Source organism: Thermobia domestica, chromosome 5 (genome assembly GCF_964235325.1).
Source record: "Thermobia domestica chromosome 5, izTheDome1.hap1.1, whole genome shotgun sequence".
In the NCBI taxonomy this organism is placed as follows: Eukaryota; Metazoa; Arthropoda; class Insecta; order Zygentoma; family Lepismatidae; genus Thermobia; species Thermobia domestica.
In genome coordinates this window covers 276098639-276118490 of record NC_137458.1, presented here as the reverse complement: position 1 = coordinate 276118490, position 19852 = coordinate 276098639, and the positions used below count along the sequence as shown (strand labels likewise).

Below are 19852 nucleotides of genomic sequence, written 5' to 3'. Positions count from 1 at the left end.
AATCTACAAAATACTGTATTTTAGCATAGTATTGCACTCTTGGTTTTCGGTAGAATTTCATTTTTAATTAAAAATGTCATACTCAGTGGCGCATTTAGGAGGACTACCGGGCTGAACCACCATCTCCTGAAATAAATTTGTTAGTTTTTCGCATTCCATGTACAACAGTAATCTTTCTTACCATTTCTAAGATTTTCATAGACTTTCCATTTTCCTATGGTCTTTGTTCAGAAATAATGCTGTATTTGTCAAATTTCGTTCAATGTAAGTATTGTGTTCTTTTCTACTTGTTTTGTCCATTCTATTCTTCTGTTTTTTCCCTTAGTTGTTATTTTCCTTCGTTTCTACCACCATACTTGCAACCTTGTTAGTTGCAGTTCAAGTCGGCTGTCGTAAGTAACACCAAAAGTAAGAAGAGATCATAAGCGAAACTGGTGTTCACACCAACTTGCACGGAGATCAACATAACGTATCTTTAGTTATTATAGCAAAGGAATATTTACCTAGTGTAGTTATAAGAAAAGGTGAATGTTTAAATTTAGGAAAGTCAAGAGGGAGGGAATAAGTAGCCGGGAAATTAGATAGGCCAAGAAGATGTTTCCTCTTTGTTCTATGAATAGAATAAAATGTTAAATTCACTGTTAAATTTTAGTATGTATCATATCACAGTCACAAGATTATTATATTTCAGTTTCAACTAGTCTCAACACTTCCTTTCAGTAAAAACATACATAGATAAAACTGAGTTTTTCCATTTTTCTATAAAATGAAATCAGCTAAGTTGAAATGAGATTAGAAATATTCAACGTGTGCTTGCAGTAGCATCATGTCAGATTTTTCTGGGTGTTATGATCCTCCACCGACATGTGAGTTTTACGATTTTTCTTATTATATTAGTAGAAAATAGATTTAAATATATTTAATTCCCAAATTTACGTAGCAAATTGCCCCCCTGATTTCCCAATGACGCTCTTGTGTGTTTGGGTTTTAAAGGGTGAAAAACAAAAATAAGAGCTTATTCACTTGTTGTGAATAGGCTCCCCGAATCAAGATCCTAAGTATCCACTGGTCGTGACATAGTCCCAATTTGAAGCAGACATTAACCTATTCTAAAATTGTTTCTAACAAGTTAACCGTTTTTCGGTTATACCACCAGAAACAGCAGATAGCCTTGCTCTAAGTGTGATGAAAGAAATATAGAAAATATCCCAATGTCTTTAAAACCAAAATTTTGAAAATATTGGAATATCTCTCCACTCCTTTACAATGAATTTATAAACCTAGTTTAATCTTTGTTACCTGCTAGGTTCTTTAGACACACTTTCTTTTAAAATACATATCAAATCTCTCATCCCCTACCTTTTAATGTGGGAGAATAACATCAGATAAACCTAGCTTTATGCTGCAAAATCATTTTAAATTGTTCAAGCGGTTTCAGGCAACCTCGCATTCAATGTACGTAGAAAAGTAAAAGAATTGCCTTTTTCCTTCCTTATAGAGTAATTTTTAAAACACTGGGTCACGTAACCTCCTAATTTGAATAAGGAGAGTTTTTTCCGAACTAGGCAACCATGTGACAGTCAAGTTTCGCCTAAAGTTTGACACTGTTACTCCCCCTAGGATTCAATCCAGATTGAAGTAAGTGATGATGATATTACAAAATTATTTCAAATGATTAGGTCGGTCGTTAGTGAGTCTGTTGTTCGTGTGGGGAGAATCAATTCATGGAAATCATTTATGATTCCGCACACTTTAGGATCTCATTTCAGTGAGAATAGAAGGATAAAAATCCAGAAAATGATGAAACAGCCTTAGATATGCCCTTCTGTCAAATATATATTCTTAGCTTGGGGTAGGTTCTGAAAATACTTCAAAATTCGTTTTAAGCTATTTATCTGTCTTGTCGTGATGCGTTCAAGAACAATATACAGTACCCATTTCAATGTTTTAGAAACATTGCAGAAAATGCTCTCCCGAATTCATAAAACGGAACTTTACAAGACGCCGAAGAAAGTATCTGTTTATATAAAGTGAGTTATTTACATACATAGTTTCATCAACCGACTGACCTTACGAGACTCGCGAGATACTATATTTTATATAATGAGAAAATGCCACCTCCCGTCTTCGAAAATACACGTTCAATAATGCAATGTGATGAGAACTAGCTGAGGTGGTACTAACTGTGTTCAAAAAAAATATTTTCTATCGAAGAGGGGACAATCAAAAACAATAAAGAATATCAATCTCAATGTATCAAAAAACTTTAGTTAAAAAAGATAAATTTTCTTGCTATGCAGTTTCTCTTGGTAACCAGCGATGAGCAGTTTGAGAGCTACGACATGTGACGACGAAACTTTCGTTAGTGGGGTGAAATATTCTTACAATCAAATTTTTGCTTACATCCGAGAAAACATATAGGAGTTGTCAGTATGTAGCATATCTTAAAATTAGTTGGAAAAATTTGGACAATAGATCAACACACATTATTCCCTTTTGTACCAAAAGTTTCAAGGTCTAAATTTTAATTAACTTCGTTACAAAAGCTATCTACGGGAATGTGTAAACCATGGGTCTAGTTTCTAACAAGTACACAATGTTCATATGCAGTGCTAATTGTAAGAAAAATTGAATTTTAAAACAAAATTAAATTCAGTAATGATTAAACACTTCTTGTACTTTGAATAATTTGTAAAATTTCAATTTTCATTCATGATATTATTTTTCTTTTTTTCAAGATTATCTTTGCTGTTATTGCTCTTGCATCCTCTGCTTATGCAGTTGGTGTCCTTGGAGGAATTGGTGGAGGACTTGATTATTACGTAAGTACATTTAGAATTGACGTTATAAATAATTGTCAGTAATTATATAGATTATCCAGCTTCATTTACAACAAATTTGTAGTTGTCTTGAAGTGAACTAAGTCGAGACAATTCGTTTGAATTAGCAACCTTTCTTCAGTATACATACCGTTCATGATTTCAAAAACAAATTATTGAACGTATTTGATTTTGTAAAAATATAATTATCAAATAATATAAATTATTGTGATAAGCTTTTCAACAGCACTTTCAAATTTTCGCCGAGAGGATACAGAACAGAGATCTCCTCCAGTTCCTTACCAGAGGGTAGTGTTCCCAAGAGTGATACAACGTTTCCTATACTGATGCGTTGTAGTAGAAAAGAGGTTGCTCTAGCGTCTCCTGACGATACATAAATGCGGTGACCAACTTCTTTTATATAGTTAAAGTCCTCAAGATCCCATGAACCACCTAATTCGATAGCTATAGCGACAAAATGATATCTGTCGAGTAACTTGATTTTGTATATATTTTTGAATAGTAGTTACAAAGTTATATTTATTTAAGAAAGTAGTCAGTTGTTTTCTGTGCTTTTCCAACATTCGTTAGTTGATTTGGAATTGGGCGTCCCATTCAGCACAAGAGCTCTATGAAACATGAACCTACAGTTGAACACTGGGATAAGAACCATTTGAGCTTCTGGCTTTAATCAAATCCAGATCTTCCGTGTCAAATGCACGTATTGTAACAACGTAGCCGCATTTGAATTATTTTCCCAACGTTGAGGGTATCAGTGTCCCTAACCATACAGTGTTCGCTGAGTCGTAGCTTGACAGAGCTGACGTCTTTTAAAAGCTTACAGTCCAAGCTAGTAAATGGGCAAAGTAGTGAGAGTTTTAGAATTGGACGTCAACTTTGTGTCGTGAAGATGACTGAACATTGCGTAAAACTGCTTTACGATTTACAACCTTATCTCCAGAAAAGTATTACAAATGTTAAAAAAATGGTTACACTATCACAGCAATGGTCATAAAATATCGAACTCGACGCAAAAGGTATCTACATTGCTGCCAAGGAAGGTTATGCTCTGCATTCTGTGGCATTGGAAGGGAATCGTGCAAGACGTGCATCACTACTTGTGTTGATGATAAATAGAGCAAGTGGACCTAGCAATTGAAAAGAAACGACCGAAATTTGTCAACACAAAGGGTGTGTTATACTCTGCTGACAACGTCTGATCGCGTATATTTTCATCACTGGTAGAAATTGGAACAACTAGGATTTGAGATTTTAATGCACAGTATAGTTGGGACCTAGAAACTCTTTTGTTGCTGTCTCTGTAGAGATGCGGTCAATGAAAACGACGTGTCACTTTTCTTACAACCTAAAACAACTTGAGTTCTATAGGAATTGTATTATGATAAGTTCTCATAATAATGTTTTCAAATCACAATACCTCCAATAGCTCAATACATTTTAGATGGGGAGCTCATGGGGTTTGGATTCCACGTTAATCAGTAAGTCCACGTCTCATATAGCCTCGCTGCTGAAAGGGACGCTAAACTAAAATCAACTCAAATCAACATTTTAGATGACATAGTAGTGTATTGAAGCGAATATTATTAAATTTCCTCTCCGAATTTGGTCTCATTAGCCTAGTAGGATGGGTGTATAGATGCAGATCAATTCTTATTTAAAAGCATTTGTAAAAACCTGATATTTCTAGGGTTAAGAAAGGTATTAAAAGTTGACATTTTCTACAACTACTGTCAAGAAATGAGCAATGATTGTATAGGTGCTAATATCATTTAGTTACAATACTACGAAGTATAGGAGTAGCCAGAAAAGCCCGATACTTTACATATTTTGTAATTAAAGTTCTATCTAGGAAAAAATGCTTTCTTTCTTTAAAGAGCAATCGGTTTTAAACAAAACTAAACCAATGAATATTCGCACCCTTTTATCAAACAATTGCGTTTCATTTCACATTATGAGACTAAAATATGTTTCAGAACTACAAGAACTCAATACTCAAATTCACTGACCAATTTAATAGAGACAATATTATAACAACGATTTTTAAACCTACATTTGAATCTTTGGAACGATATAAGAAAATGTTTTTAGTTGTATTATACTAGTTTTGTATTAAGTGGATGCAGTATTGCAAAATAACATATTTTTTGAAGAGCAGTAAATTTAGTGACTCTTTGTTTGTAGTATTTTCGATAGACGGCACTGAGTGCGTCTCTTAAATTATTGTAGTGAGAATTCTGCATTGCATTTGTGATGTGTAGGCTGAGGTAAATAGCATTTTATGATTGTTCTTTGCTTTCTCATTGTTTGGACAGTGTCAAGTGGCAAAATTGTTGTTGTGCAGTGTTGTTTGTGGGTGATATTGTTGCTACATGTGGACTGTAAACAAATAAGATGGGTAAGAAATGTGAGTTGTTGCCATGTGAACAAGACATAATTCAGCTAAGGCAAATCTCTAAAGGAATAGATGGAATTCTGAAAATCCATCATTCTACGGCAGGAAGAGTAATTCACAAGTGGAAACAGCATAACAAATCGTCCCTTCGTCAACAGTGTGAAAGAAAAATGAAAGCATCACCCAGAGCAGATTGCTAAATGAAATCAATAGCACTGCAGATTTAAAGAGTGATTTTCCCAAAACTCGTTTCTGTAGTTTGACATGATCTTGGAACTGCAGTTACTCGTACAACTGTATTATCTTGACTGTATGAAGAGGATATTACAAAGAAGAAACCGCGTAGAAAGTCGAAACTGACAAAACAGAGGACTTCAACATGTAGTTTTGTGAGTCGATATGCAACTTGGACTTATGACAACTGAAAGCATGTCGTTTCCTTCGTTGAAAAGAAGTTTAGAATAGTGGGAAACGATGGTGGTGTGAAGTTGTGGATACGAACAAGCAAGGAACTTGGCGAAGATTTTGTTTAAGAGATGCAAATATTCAGTTACTGAGTGATGGTATGGACATGGTTCACCGTTAAAGACGTCAGAACGACTTATATATGTGAAGGATCGTTTGATGCACGAAAATATCTTCAAATTCTGGTACGTAAAGTTCTTACAACAGCTAAAGATGACTTTTCTGAAGAAAATTTGGACTACGTCCTTTCCCAGGACGATAATGCTTCATGTCACCGAGCGAAAATTGATAATACGTGGTTCAAGAATATGACTATTTAGAGACTCATGTGGCCTACAAACTCACCCGACATGAATCTAGTTGAAAATTTGTGGATCAATATGAGTAGAAAATTCAATAGACAACTATCTCAAATAGAATGGAATTTAAGGAACAGATAATCTGGGTGTTATTCCGTGAAATCGAGGTTGCATTTTGCAATAGCCTTATTACCAAAGGGCTCCGATGATTCGCTGCTCTCCAGAAAGCCCATGGTGCACAAAAAAATCCTAGTTTGGTGTATCGTACTTCCCGATGTTTGCACACAATGTGTCTTACCCTAAAGAAATTCCATTTCTTGTTTTCTGCTATTGTTGTTGATCTTTTTCAGTTTTATGTATTACTCTTCCTACAAACGATTTTGCTCAAAACACACATAGCTACTTATATATGCATATAAATTCACTAAATTCATGTCAAAAGCCTGAAACTCTGGCGCAAGTATTAAGAATGAACTGCTCATTAGAAATATGATTGTAATATTATCAGGAATTCATGTAAAAAAAATCATATTGATTAAAGTATGTTGAGATTACTATATCCGAGCAAGTGTCGCTATTTTTTCTTTACAGAGTGTATGTTTCAGAACTACAAGAACTCAATACTCAAATTCACTGACCAATTTAATAGAGACAATATTATAAGAACGATTTTTAAACCTACATTTGAATCTTTGGAACGATATAAGAAAATGTTTTTAGTTGTATTATACTAGTTTTGTATTAAGTGGATGCAGTATTGCAAAATAACATATTTTTTGAAGAGCAGTAACTTTAGTGACTCTTTGTTTGCAATGTCGAATACGTTACTTTCAAATCTAGTTATATCTTACTATAAATATAAGACTTTCCATATTTTGCACAGCTTGCATATAATATAAATATCAAAAGTACCATTTCTCATGTATATAATCAGATAACATTTAGCAAATGCCATAAAACTATGTTGATAATTTCAACTTTTCCTTATTTTGGCAGTACATAACAATGCATGAGAGATGTAAAAATTACTAATTATCTTAATGACAAAATTATACATTTTAAATAATAAAAAACTATTTACCTTTAAGGCTTACCCACGATACCAGTTTGGCTACGCTGTGAGTGACCATCTCACAGGAGACAACAAGCAACAAACCGAAGTTCGTGATGGTCCAGTTGTAAAAGGACAATACAGTCTTATTGAACCTGATGGCAGCCGAAGAATTGTTACATATGGAGCCGATGACATCAATGGATTTAATGCCATTGTGAGAAGAGTTGGTGGTAATCTTCACGCTGGAGTTGGAGGTTATGGATACCTGGGTTAATTTTGTTAAATATTACCACATATGTATTCTTCGGAAATAAAATGACAATAATAATTTAGATTACATCTATTATTGTTGATTTCGAAGGTACTAGAATAATATGCATTTAATAGAATTAAAACAGTTACCTAACTGCGATTGACGAGCACTGTAGTAATTATCTGGTGTAGAAGGCAGGCGTTCATATCTGGAATCCTTAAAATGTGACAGAGGTTCTCTATAGATCTGTTCTGTTGCATTGCTCTAATAATTAATCGGAGGATTTCTCATAGTTACTGAAGTATTCACATTATTTTCTTTATAGTAATCATATAAGTAACAGTGTAGTATTGTGATTATAACCCTAAAAATGGCAACAGTTTCCTACAAAGTGATGTTTATGCCTATCAATCAACAATTGAAAAATGATATTTTTCTTCCACTTTACCATTTATAATTGTGTTCTTCGTAATCCACCTTCAGGAATTTAATTCTTTTCAACACTGTAATGTCTCTTACCTAACCTATTATTACTAATTAATAAAAACATTTAGTGTAAACTTTAAACTTACAATGTTATTGGGTATGTAATCGTGACAAAATTAAACTACACTATACAGAATCTTGGTCTCGTCTCGACTTAAAATATCAGTTTCGGCCTCGTTTCAGCTCGTCATTCCGGTCTTGGTCTAACCTGAATCTACACATAGTCAATGTCAGTCACTTCTCAATTGTTAAGATATAAATTGATTGAAATCTGAAACGTGTAAGCTATATAAACTTACTACTTGATGATTTGCATTTTTAAAAGATTTTCTCGCTTTATTCTCGACTGAGAAGTTATTGTAATCCTTATGTTATTTTCGACGAAATGGTTAACTCATCTGTTTTTTGCGCTCGTGATTGTTGAAGCTAAAATTGACCCTTATACTCTAATCATTTTTTTCATTACTGTACTAATATCCTTACTGTTGAATTAGTATTATTTAATACTGTTTCCAGACAACATAATAACTTAGGCACATGCAATATTATTGGGTTGATCCAAAACTTCGTGCAGTTATTATATTTTATATTTTATTTTCATTCTTCTGTTCTGTTAATTCAAATACAAATACAACATAGATATAACATTTACATATTCTACGAGTGTACAAATTCATTGCATACATTTTACTGTCTCTCACATTAACTCACAATCACTCAGTGATGTATTCATCTCCACTATCTATGACCTTCTGCCAACGTTCAGGTAGCACTTCAATGCCTCGCCTGTGGAACTGTTTTGGCTTTTACTGGATGAAATCTGTTAGAAATTGGTCAAGAGTAGCTTTTCTGTGCTGTTCTTTCAGCAATTGCTTCATTCCTGTACACTGCACAAATTGTCCTCGCAACTGCTGCTGCACTGAATCCTCGGTTAAACTCGAAAGGTAAAATGTGATGGAAATTATAACTTTTCTCAACATTCCGTATCAGTTTGCCTGGAATAAATACAATAAAATGTCCAAATCAAGAAAACATGTGTTTCACAACACACAAACTCCAAACTACGTAAAACAACGGAATAACGATAAACAATCGCTTCACTCCGAATTGTTGAAAACCCAAAAGAAAACCCCAAAAACTTATGCATCGACAAAACCCATGGAAATTAATTTAATTTAAAACGTTAAAATCCATGAAAACCTGACAATTTAAGAAAAAAGTTAAAGTGAAATATATTTTCTTCAAGATGCAGTTAACTAATTTCTTGAGTGGTGGTAAATTTGCTCATCGTTTTTAATTGAACATACCTTAAAAAGTGGGATGATTGGAAAACGTGAAACAAAATAAACGTTATATGGCATGAAAACCAAAATCATTTTCCAAGTTTCAGAAAAGTGTAATATTTCTTTTTCGTTTCCTTTTCATCAAAAACAATTGTTTGTAAAAAAAATTATTTATCCTTTTGAAATATAGCATTTTCTTGGTCTGAGACGTAAGACTTGATCCTATTGTTCATAGTAGTAATTAATCAGAAGAAAGGGAGAAAGTAATTCAGTAAAAAAATATTTAGTAAGACTATATAGTTCCTTCAGATTAACAGATTTATATTTAACTTGGCTAAACACTTTTCGATTTTGATGGCAATGCTATATTCTGTTTTAGACCTCTCAATAATCCTCGTTGATTGTGATTGAAATTCACAAAAAAGAAAGAAAAAAAAAGGAATATATCCAATTAGGAAAAGTTCAATAATCAATTTTGTAAAAAAGAAGAAACTCAAACAGGATGTTTGATTTGTTAATTGCACAATTATCCCATATTATCTGTTGTTGAAATTAGTCAGGGGAAAGGAAATTAGGCACATTACCAAGAAAGAAATAAAGTAGACATGTTTAAATACAACTTTCCAAGAAACATGTTTTCATGAAGAATGTCGTGTGCTTTCTAATGGAGCTTATTTCTTCAGGTAATCAAACAAAGAATGTGTTCAAGTTGTTGTTTCAGTTTAAAATCGCTGAAAATCAGTTGTAAATGCAGCTTAGTCTTTATTCTAAGGAAAATATGTTTTACAATATATTATTATGTAGTTTTCTGGATTTCTGTGAATCCTATCGTTTACTGTGTTTAAGACTGTTCACTTACTATTATAGTCTGCAGTAGAAATTAAAAATAAGGAGTTAATTCATCCCATGCTGATCAAATATATTGCAAATTTTTTCCTTAAAACTATTTTAATCGAACAAAGCATATGCTTTGTATGCTGTTTCCTATTGTTGTCTATAGTTTGAGCCTGAAATAAATCAGAGCGGAACGGAGCTGAACTCATTCATCTTAAAAAGAACGTTCAGGTATATCTTCCCTAGAGATTATCACATTTATATTTAAAATGTCATGAACCTTATTTGGGTTACCCAATCTGACCTTTCCTTGGGACCTACCTGTAAGCCACTTGGAAGGGGCTATCAGTCTCCTAATTTAGTTTCTTCTAAAAGTTCACTCTTTTTAAAATAACGCAAATAGATGTATTTCAAATTACACTTACGCGCTTCTAGCGAAATATTTCAAGATAAAGGTTTTATTTATTTCTTTATACATATTTCTTGGCAACATTGACACCTATGGCCTTAAGCACACTATCCGGAAAAAAGAAAATGAAGGAATCGAACTGAAATATGTATGTTAGGTATTATCCCGGCGATATCCTGGAGTGAATGAGGAAGACCCAGGAAAAGTTTCACTCAGAATGGCCGGCCTGAGAAAGTTAGTACATCTTTCGACTGAGAAAGCTTTTTGAAAGCAACAAAGTTAAATAAAGCCTTTCCTTGTTTGTACACATTTCCAAACTAAAATTGCACACCTTAACTTTTCTAAGTCTCCTAAAATTGTGAGATTGGCAACAGCGGACACGAAGTTATAGGAGGGGAAGTCATATAGAAGGGAAGAGTAGAAGCCTTCTAAACAGACATTGCTGCTTGTATTTTGAAATATTCAATTCCTATTCTACTACTTAATGCAATGTTAGTTTCGATATGTATTTGTTCAGTATTTTTCTATTCTCTCCCTCTCCAACTCATCTAGATGCTCCTAATTATCAAAACAATAGATCAACCTGAAGTGAAGATATTGAAGACAACACAAAGAATGGAAGCGAAAGGATTGGTGAGTTACCTTCATGTGATCCAAGTGAATCTTGTAGTAATTTCGTATATTATTAGAATCCGTAGTTTGCGTGGTAAAGTAAATGATTTCTCATGTAGCATATTATCAAATAATGGTGATTTGATGGCAATTACAGAAACTGTGATGGATGAATGACGTAATTCTCTTACCTATTTGATAGTAGGTACACAATTTTAAGGCAAGATTGTAATACCATCACAACTGCAAACAAAATTGTGGTATGGATCTTACCTCCGGTTTGCCCATTATAATATGCGCTTATTGGATGGAGGTGATAACGATTACGATTCCTTTTAGTAATAATAATCCTAAGGGGGAAAGAAGCCTCGTATATAATCAAAGGCTGTATTAACATATGAATTGCTTTCAACCTCTCTATAGAAACTAACATCTTCCCTGGTAAATTGAATTCCGCGGTAGTCAACCCGATACATATGTCCAATAATAAATTTGAAATTATTAATTTTAGATCCATATCAATATTGTATACTTTAGCGAAATTATTTGAATATCTATTATATAAACGGACTATTGTTAGTGCTAAACAAGCAATGTCAAGTTATCAACGTGGCTTTGTTTATCGTAAATCAACCAACTCTCTGGATGAAGGATGTCAATTTGACGTAATATATATTGACTTTGAGTAAGTCTTTGACCAAGTAAGTAATAAAATACTGTTAAACAATCTAAATAATTACCTTTTTCTCTTTTGTTCTCATAAAAATTTATTTCATTATATCTAAATGAACTTAAGCACGCAGTTATATATACAGAATTCAAATCAGAGAAGTTTTTGCGTTACCAGGAGTTCCACAAGGTTCCAGTCTAGGCCCTATACTATTTTTATAATTTATCAACGACCTTCCAAATCACACACCCAATAGTGAAAAATTATTGTTAACTGATGGCTTAAGTATACGCAAAGAATGGCAAGACTGTTCCGTGCAAGACTGTCTTGATTAACAACACGAGCTGGAGAATATTGTGAGCTGCTGTTCAGTTAATAAAATTGCGACTAAACATATAGCAATTTAGCTTATTATCGTTCAGTACAAACAAAATTACCCTTAAATATGATAATAAGCTTAACAATACTTCTATAAGCAGACCTAAACAGTTAAAGGTGTAGGTATTACATTTAACCCGAAATAAACTTTCATTAAACACATCGAAAATATTACTTTAGGAATCATAATGAAAATGATAAGAACTTCAACAATATTGTGGTAAAATTGAACTTGCACCACTTATATGTACGTTCCAATTTAGAACACCCTGTTGTAATTTGAGCAACTCGCAACAAAAGTATCGCTAAAAAATGGAAAAAGTTCAATCAAACTTACTTAGATATTTGATATACAAGGTAATTGGAACTTGTATCTCGCTTGAAAACTATAGTACACTGGTAGAAAGTTTAATGTTTACTCATTAGAACATTACAGTAATACCGCCAATCTGCTATTTCTCTAAAAATAAATCTATATTATTTCGATTGCTTAACCTTTACATCAACATTAACTTTCTTGTCCTTTCAGTTACAAATCAATGTTGCAACTTGAACTAATAGTACATGTATCTTCTATTGCATAAAAGATTAAGAACAACAGACAGCTAAAGTCACCAACCTGGACAATATGTCTTGTTTAAAAAAATATAAAAAAACATGATATATACATATACAATGTTCTGAAAAACATTTAAAAACTACTGTAAATGTATTGAAATATTTCACCACTGTAATTGGGTATCTACCTGTTATGTTGAGTAATTAATAAATAAATAAACTGGATAATTTTGAATAATTTATGCAATTTTTCGTAACTGCGAGCAGTTTCGAATTTTCCTCTTCCTAGGGATAACGACGATGAATGGTTACAAATAACGCAAATATCAGAGCAATAGAGCAACAATTTAATTATTAAGCAGTGAACTCAAAATGAGCCTGTTAAAAGTATTTAGAATTATTTTCAGCAAAAGCACAAGACCACAAATATTGCTGAAAGGTGGTACAATAGATTAGTCCGAAAATTTGGGAAATGCGATCCAAACGCTGACGAACTCTCTACTGTATTAGGAGAATGTGCTCCACATGACGACAGAATGCAATTAGGAGCAAAAATTGACATGAGTAACAACCAGAAAAAAAACATTAGTATATAGATCTTGTGCAATGTGAGTTACTGTCACCAGGGCAAGCCGCGTTCTCAGGTTGCGGATCAACGAGAAGGCCTCTAGATACAAAGGTTAGCTTCGAATATACCGAATAAGCAGTCGCGAACAGACGACAAGGAGTAGTCCTTCAGCTTGGGGGTTTGAGTATGGATAACAACCTCATCCTGTAAAATATACTCTTGCTCAGAAACATTCACAGAAGCCTCGGACCAGAACTGATAACTTGGCACTACCTCAGCAAAAGAAAACGGACATAAGATTTGGAACATGGAATACTAGAATTTGTTATAGGGCAGACGCGTTCAAATCAGTAACGAATGAGTTAGAGAAGTGCAGGGTAGACCTAGTAGGAGTTCAGAAAGTTAGGTGGGGAGGAAATGGAACTGTGAATTCCGGAAATTTTTCGTTCTCTTACGGGGAAGGAAATAAAAGTCACCAATTAGGAACAGGGTTTTTCGTTCACAAACGAATAATATCAGCAATTAAGCGGGTTGAATTTGTTAATGATAGACTTTCTTTTATTACTCTTAAAAGACGGTGGTGTGATATGATTGTTTTAAATGTATATACCCAAAACAGAAGACATGGATAATGATATAAATGACAGTCTCTTACGAAGAAGTAGAACAGATATTTGACCAACTCCCGCGATACCATATGAAAATTTTATTAGCTGATATCAATGCGAAAGTAGGACGAGAGGATATTTTCAAACCGATTATAGGGAACGAAAGTCTGCATAAGGAAAGTAATGACAACGGTGTTAGACTCTTGAAGTACGCAACACCCAGAAACCTAAAGAAGGGCAGAACAGTACAAAATGTCCACATCACTACGTTCATAAATATACTTGTACCCTACCACCCGGAAAAACACACAATCAATCAACCACGTCTTAGTAAATAGAAGAAGACAATCTAGCATAATTGATGTTCAGTTATTTAGAGGATCTGGTTGTGACACTGATCACTATCTGGTAGCAGCGATAATAAGGGACAGATTGTTGTTAAATAAAGGAAATATTTAATGCCTGAAAATGGAGATATTCAATTTGAAGAAATTAGGAGAGAGCCAGGCAAGAGTGGAATACCAAATTGAACTTTCGAATAGATTTTCTGTGTCAGAAAATTCGGAGTGCATTAGTGTTAAGGACACTTGAATTGAAATTAGAGATAGTATTAAAATTTCAGCAAAAGAAAAACTAGGACACATGGAAATACATAGGAATAAACCATGGTTTGACCAGGGAATGCATTCAACTAGCGGAGAAGAGAAAACTGGCAAAATTACATTGGTTAAAAATTCTGAATGAAATAACTGCACAAAATTCCGTAGACAACAGGCAGGAAGCTTCCAAAACTTTTAGAACAAAGAAACGCGATTTTTTGAAAGCTAAAATTACAGAATTTGAAGATAATAGTAAAAATAAAAACATTCGCGACATATATAAAGGGACCAACGAATTTAAGAAAGGCTATCATCCTTGTACTTATATATTAAAGAAAGCAGACGGAACAGTTCTCACTGACGCAGATAACATCTTAAATAGATGGAACGATTTCTTTGACGAATTGCATAACACGCAGCTATAAACTAATCTGCCTGGAGGAAGGGAAATACATACCGCAGTACCGTATATCCCAGTACCTAACCGAATAGAAGTAGAAATCGCTACAAACCTGCCGGTGTTCCTTTCACAAAATTTCAGCCGAGTTAATTTTACCTTGAGGCGAAAAATTGTGGAACAAGATACACAAACTCATTCTTCTTATCTTGAACAAGGAAGAATTGCCACAAGATTGGAAATAATCAATCATTGTTCTAATTTACAAGAAAGGCGACAAAACTGACTGTAATAATTATCGAGGCATTTCTCTTCTGTCAACGTCTTAAAAAATCCTCTCAACATTCTGTTAGCAAGATTGACCCCGTACGCAGGTGAAATTATTGGAGTTTATCAATGCGGATTTAAACGAAATCGATCAACTATCTATAAAATATTTACCACTTGGCAAATACTAGAAACGAAGTAAGAATGCAATACCCTGGTACATCAACTTTTATATTTATTGATTTTAGATAGGCATACGTCTCGGTTAGGAAAGAAGCATTGTACAACTTTCTTACAGAATTTAAAATACCGAAAAAGCTAATTAAACTAATTAAGCTATGTTATACGAATCCCACCGAGCTTTCAAGTCGTGAATGGCTTGAAACAAGGAAATGTGTTGTCGTCATCATTGTTCAACTTTGTTCTGGAACGCGCTATAAGAAAAAATCAAAGATAGAAACTAGGGCCTAGTGTTAAATGGGATTCACCAGGTTATGGCATATGCTGATGATGTAAATTTAATTGGGGATGATAGGAGAAGAATATAAAGAAATGCCGAAGTCTTATTAAACGCTTGCAGAGAAATGGGCTTAGAAGTAAATGCAGGGAATACTAAATACTTGGAAGTTCCTCGGGAACATAATGCGGTAAATTAGGGATGCGTTAAAATATCGAATAATACTTTTGATAATGTGGATACTTTGAAATATCTAGGATCAATATTAACAGACAAAAACCATATAAAGTAAGAAATTAAATGTGGACAAAAATCAGGGAATTCGTGTTACTATTCAGTTCAAATCTCTTGTCGTTGCGAATTCTGTTGAGGAATTTGAAGCTTAAAATTTATAAAACGATAATCATGCCTGTTGTTCTATATAATTGCGAAACATGGCCGATTACTCGGAAGGAAGAATATAGACTGAAAGTATTTGGAAACAAGATCCTGAGACGAATATTCCAACCCAAGAGAAACGGGAATGGGGAATGGCGGAAACTTCATAACGAGGAACTACATAATTTATAAGGTTTGCCAAACATTATTAGGGTCAAGTCTAGGAGGCTCAGGTGGGCAGGTCATGTAGCCAGGATGGAAGAAAGGAGGAATGCTTTCAGAGTCTTAATTGAAAGACCAACCGGAAAATGACCATTAGGAAGAGCTAGGAACAGATGGGTGGACAATAGTAAAATAAATCTACCAGAAATAGGAATACAAACCAGAAACTGGATCCAGTTGGCTAAGGATAGGAGACAGTGGAGTGCTTTTGTGTTCGCTGCATTGAACCTCCGGGTTCCATAGACCATAGAGTTAATTAGTTCTCGATAGAGATCTCGATAGAAAAATAGCCATCACTCTAAGAACACGAACAAAATAGAGACATAAGTTGATTTCTTCGATATCTTGGGTATATGGCTAAATTTGAATGAGAACTCATGTCTTTCCTTCAATGACGATTTGCTTCATGATAAAAGCATGACAAGGCTCCTGTAGAAGTAGGAAAGGGGTTTGTCTTGTGCAGAATATATAATTAAATCAATTTTGTCCACTATACTCTCCTAGTGAATTGCACTTCTTTGCTCCGTAGGACAAGGATTATTTCTCGAGAAGATGATTTGCTTATTTTTTCTTATATTATTATATATTTCACATTTACCTCTCCTTATTTATTCTGAGCTGGTTTCTTTTTTTCGAGTGATGAAATGGGAGCTCGTAACCAGCTAAAGCTGGATTTCTGATCATGATCGATGAGGTGGGAAAACCACGACCCTTTTCAAAAAAGTGATGAGATGGAAAGCGTTGTAGTGGGAGAACACCGTGTCGGACAACACAGAGAAAGAGAGAGAGAGAGAGTGGAGTATACGAGATTCAAATATCAAAACAAAACGATACATTCACATATACAAGGACAGAAGTGAAGGAAGAAATGATCCGACAGCATCCATGTTCCGAGTAACATTGGATTTTCTGAAGCATAAGAATAAACGTTTCGACGTATTGTATATTTGTCCATTTCTGTAGAGATTATGGCCGTTTCTACCTGAGGGAGTTTGCTCATTTGTGTTGTACCTAAAACCTTTTCAATGTTTGGGACCTTTGCACATTTGTAAGGAATTATGACTGTTTCAACGTGGGGAAATTTTATTCATTTCCGTGGAGGTTATGATCGTTTTGTCGAGTGGGGTTTTCTCTATATGTGTGGGGATTGTGACTGTTTTGACAAGTGGGTGCTTCTTTTTGTTTTCAGCATGTGAAATCCACATATCGAACCATAATCGATTCGAGGAGTGGGGGATTTGTCAAATTTTATGGTGGTTTTGTCAATTTATGTGGCGGTTGTGGCAATTTCTGTGGGAGTTTTTTCTATTTGTGTGGAGATTTATTCATTTATATGAGGACTTTGACGGATGCTTTGTGTGGGTGCTTTCTCCATTTATATGGGTGTTATGACCTTTGAATGTTATGACCGCTTACCAATGTGGAGGGTTTGTTTGTGCGGAGTTATGAGCGATATTTCTTTTCCGTGGAGTTATGACTGGTTGTGTGGACGTTTTGACATTTCTTGAAAGTGAGATTTTGGCTATGCAGGTTATCACAGTTCGGCGATTGGGAGTTTTGTCTACTTGTATGGGTGTTTTGGCAGAAGAAGTTATAACCTAGTCCCTGAATTTTCAGCAGCCAATATAAAATAATAATTGGCTAATAATTATAACAATTATGATTATACAAGTATAATGATTGCGACGTTAACTCGTAATTTTTGTTTCACTAATATGTACATCTTACGAAACAATGAAATTTTAAAACCTTAGTAATGTTGCAATTACGAATGTAGACATCATTTTAAACTTTGTAATTTTATTTTCGACAAGTGACAGAAACAAACATATTTGATTCTTAAAATACATTTATTTTCTATTTCATATTTTAAAGAAACATTTTGTTAAACTCTTAACCAAGGTAACCAATTCCACGGAGACCTTGTGCACCATATCCCCAGGCTCCGTATCCACCGCGTCCATAAGCTGCAAGACCGTATCCACCAAGACCATATCCTACACCAAGTCCATAACCACCAAGACCGTATCCGGCACCAAGTCCGTAGCCACCATAAGCACCGACTACGGGGATTGTGGTGAGGGAGAGCCGGTTGTTATTTTGGCTGCTTATGCCACTACTGTAGAGGACAGCTAAACAGAGTTTTAAACACAATTAAAATTATATCAACGAATTTTTCATTATAAAATCTAGTGAAATTCTAAAGTTAAAAGTGATTATTAAGATAATGTTCAGCGAAAGACAAACAAAATGTAAAACGTTCACGTATAAATACCTTAACTGTAGACCTGTAAATAATTTGAAAGTGGACAAAAGTTTGTGGAGTATTCCAAGATGTGTTATTGGTAAATTAGCACTCAAGATCTCAAGCAGATAACAAATGTATTATTAAAAAATATTTATGAAAATTTTTCACTATAACAATTTAAGGTTTATTTATAATTTGGATATGGATACAGTAATGTCAACTCAGGGATAATATCGTTTGATAAATTTCTCCCGATTTTAAATTTTTCCTTAAAGTTCTATATCTTTGACACTGGCACAAGTATGTCGTCTTTATTCACCAATGAGTTTATGCCATGAACTGGTAATACATGTTGTACTGGAAACATAAACAAACGATGAATCGCAACAAGCTCATTTATTGAAGAAATAAAGAAATAATAAACTAGAGTAATAATGAAAGAATATTCGTCATTTTTTTGAAAGGTTAATTATTAGATACCAAATCAAAAGAAACTAAAGTTTATTCAATTACATGAATTCATTAGTGTTGTACTGCTATAAAGGTTTAGTGAAATACTTTCTGCTAGTGTAGAAAGTAGTGCGTGTACTTTACTGCAGGTGATCCCGACCTCAGAAACCACTAGAAGAGAACGAAACGCATTTGGGTGATTTGGGTTTACCCTTAAAAAGGATGGATACTTTTCATACACCGTTGCTGCTAGGAATAGATGCAAAATTTCTCCAACATATACTGAAACAAACAAGTATGCTGCTTTAATGTTGGGATGTAAAGCATAACTGAGCAGAAAAAAAGGGTACCTCCTGTCAAAAGTAGTTGAACAGGAACATTATTGTGGCACTAGTCAAAAGTACTGTATTTATGCTACAAAGCAGATGCGGGTAATATGTGTTTCGAAGTGATGTTGTACAGTAAATTTACTGAAAAATACAGTATATCGAACTAATATGAGTGTTAACTAGTAGGACCTATTTGTGTTAGTAATGCCTTTTTAAGAAACTAAATATATATACATACCATAAGATGTTCCGAAGAACAAGGCGAGGCACAAAAAGACAGTCGAGGATACCTGAAAAAGGAAAACAAATATTTTAATGTAAATTTACGTATATAGTGCAATTATAACAAAGATGTGTTGAACGCAATTAAATATTATAAGATCAACTCTTTGATATATACTAATTCTCAAAAATATTAAATATTTCTATTGAAAAGAGTTATTGGTATATTGAGCCAAGTTTGCTTTGCAGTGATCAAAAATGCCTCAACTATTTAAAATATATTTCAAAATCCCATTATCTTGATCTAACAAATATCAAAATATCTTAAGTAACAAATTACCGTAATATTAAATTTTGTAATTAATATATGTAGATTAACCGCACAAGAATACAAATTTGGAATTTGGAATTTGGAATTTGGCGGAAAAATACATGTGAGAAAGTATACAAATTTTATCCATGCCTTCATAAATATCTACTGATGATGGGCATTGTAGAAAAATAATATATTATACAATTATTATTATTATTATTATTATTATTATTATTATTATTATTATTATTATTAGTATTA

At 33.8% G+C, this 19852-nt stretch overlaps 1 protein-coding gene across 1 annotated transcript in view; it reads left to right on the top strand.

The window, feature by feature from the left end:
- LOC145685543 (uncharacterized) overlaps nucleotides 1-19852 on the top strand; it is a 67966-nt gene that overhangs the window by 13486 nt on the left and 34628 nt on the right. The window contains exons 2-3 of the mRNA XM_081757942.1: nucleotides 2739-2822; nucleotides 7085-7264. Coding sequence (XP_081614068.1) covers nucleotides 2739-2822; nucleotides 7085-7264 — 264 coding nt within the window. The remainder of the gene's footprint in view (nucleotides 1-2738; nucleotides 2823-7084; nucleotides 7265-19852) is intronic.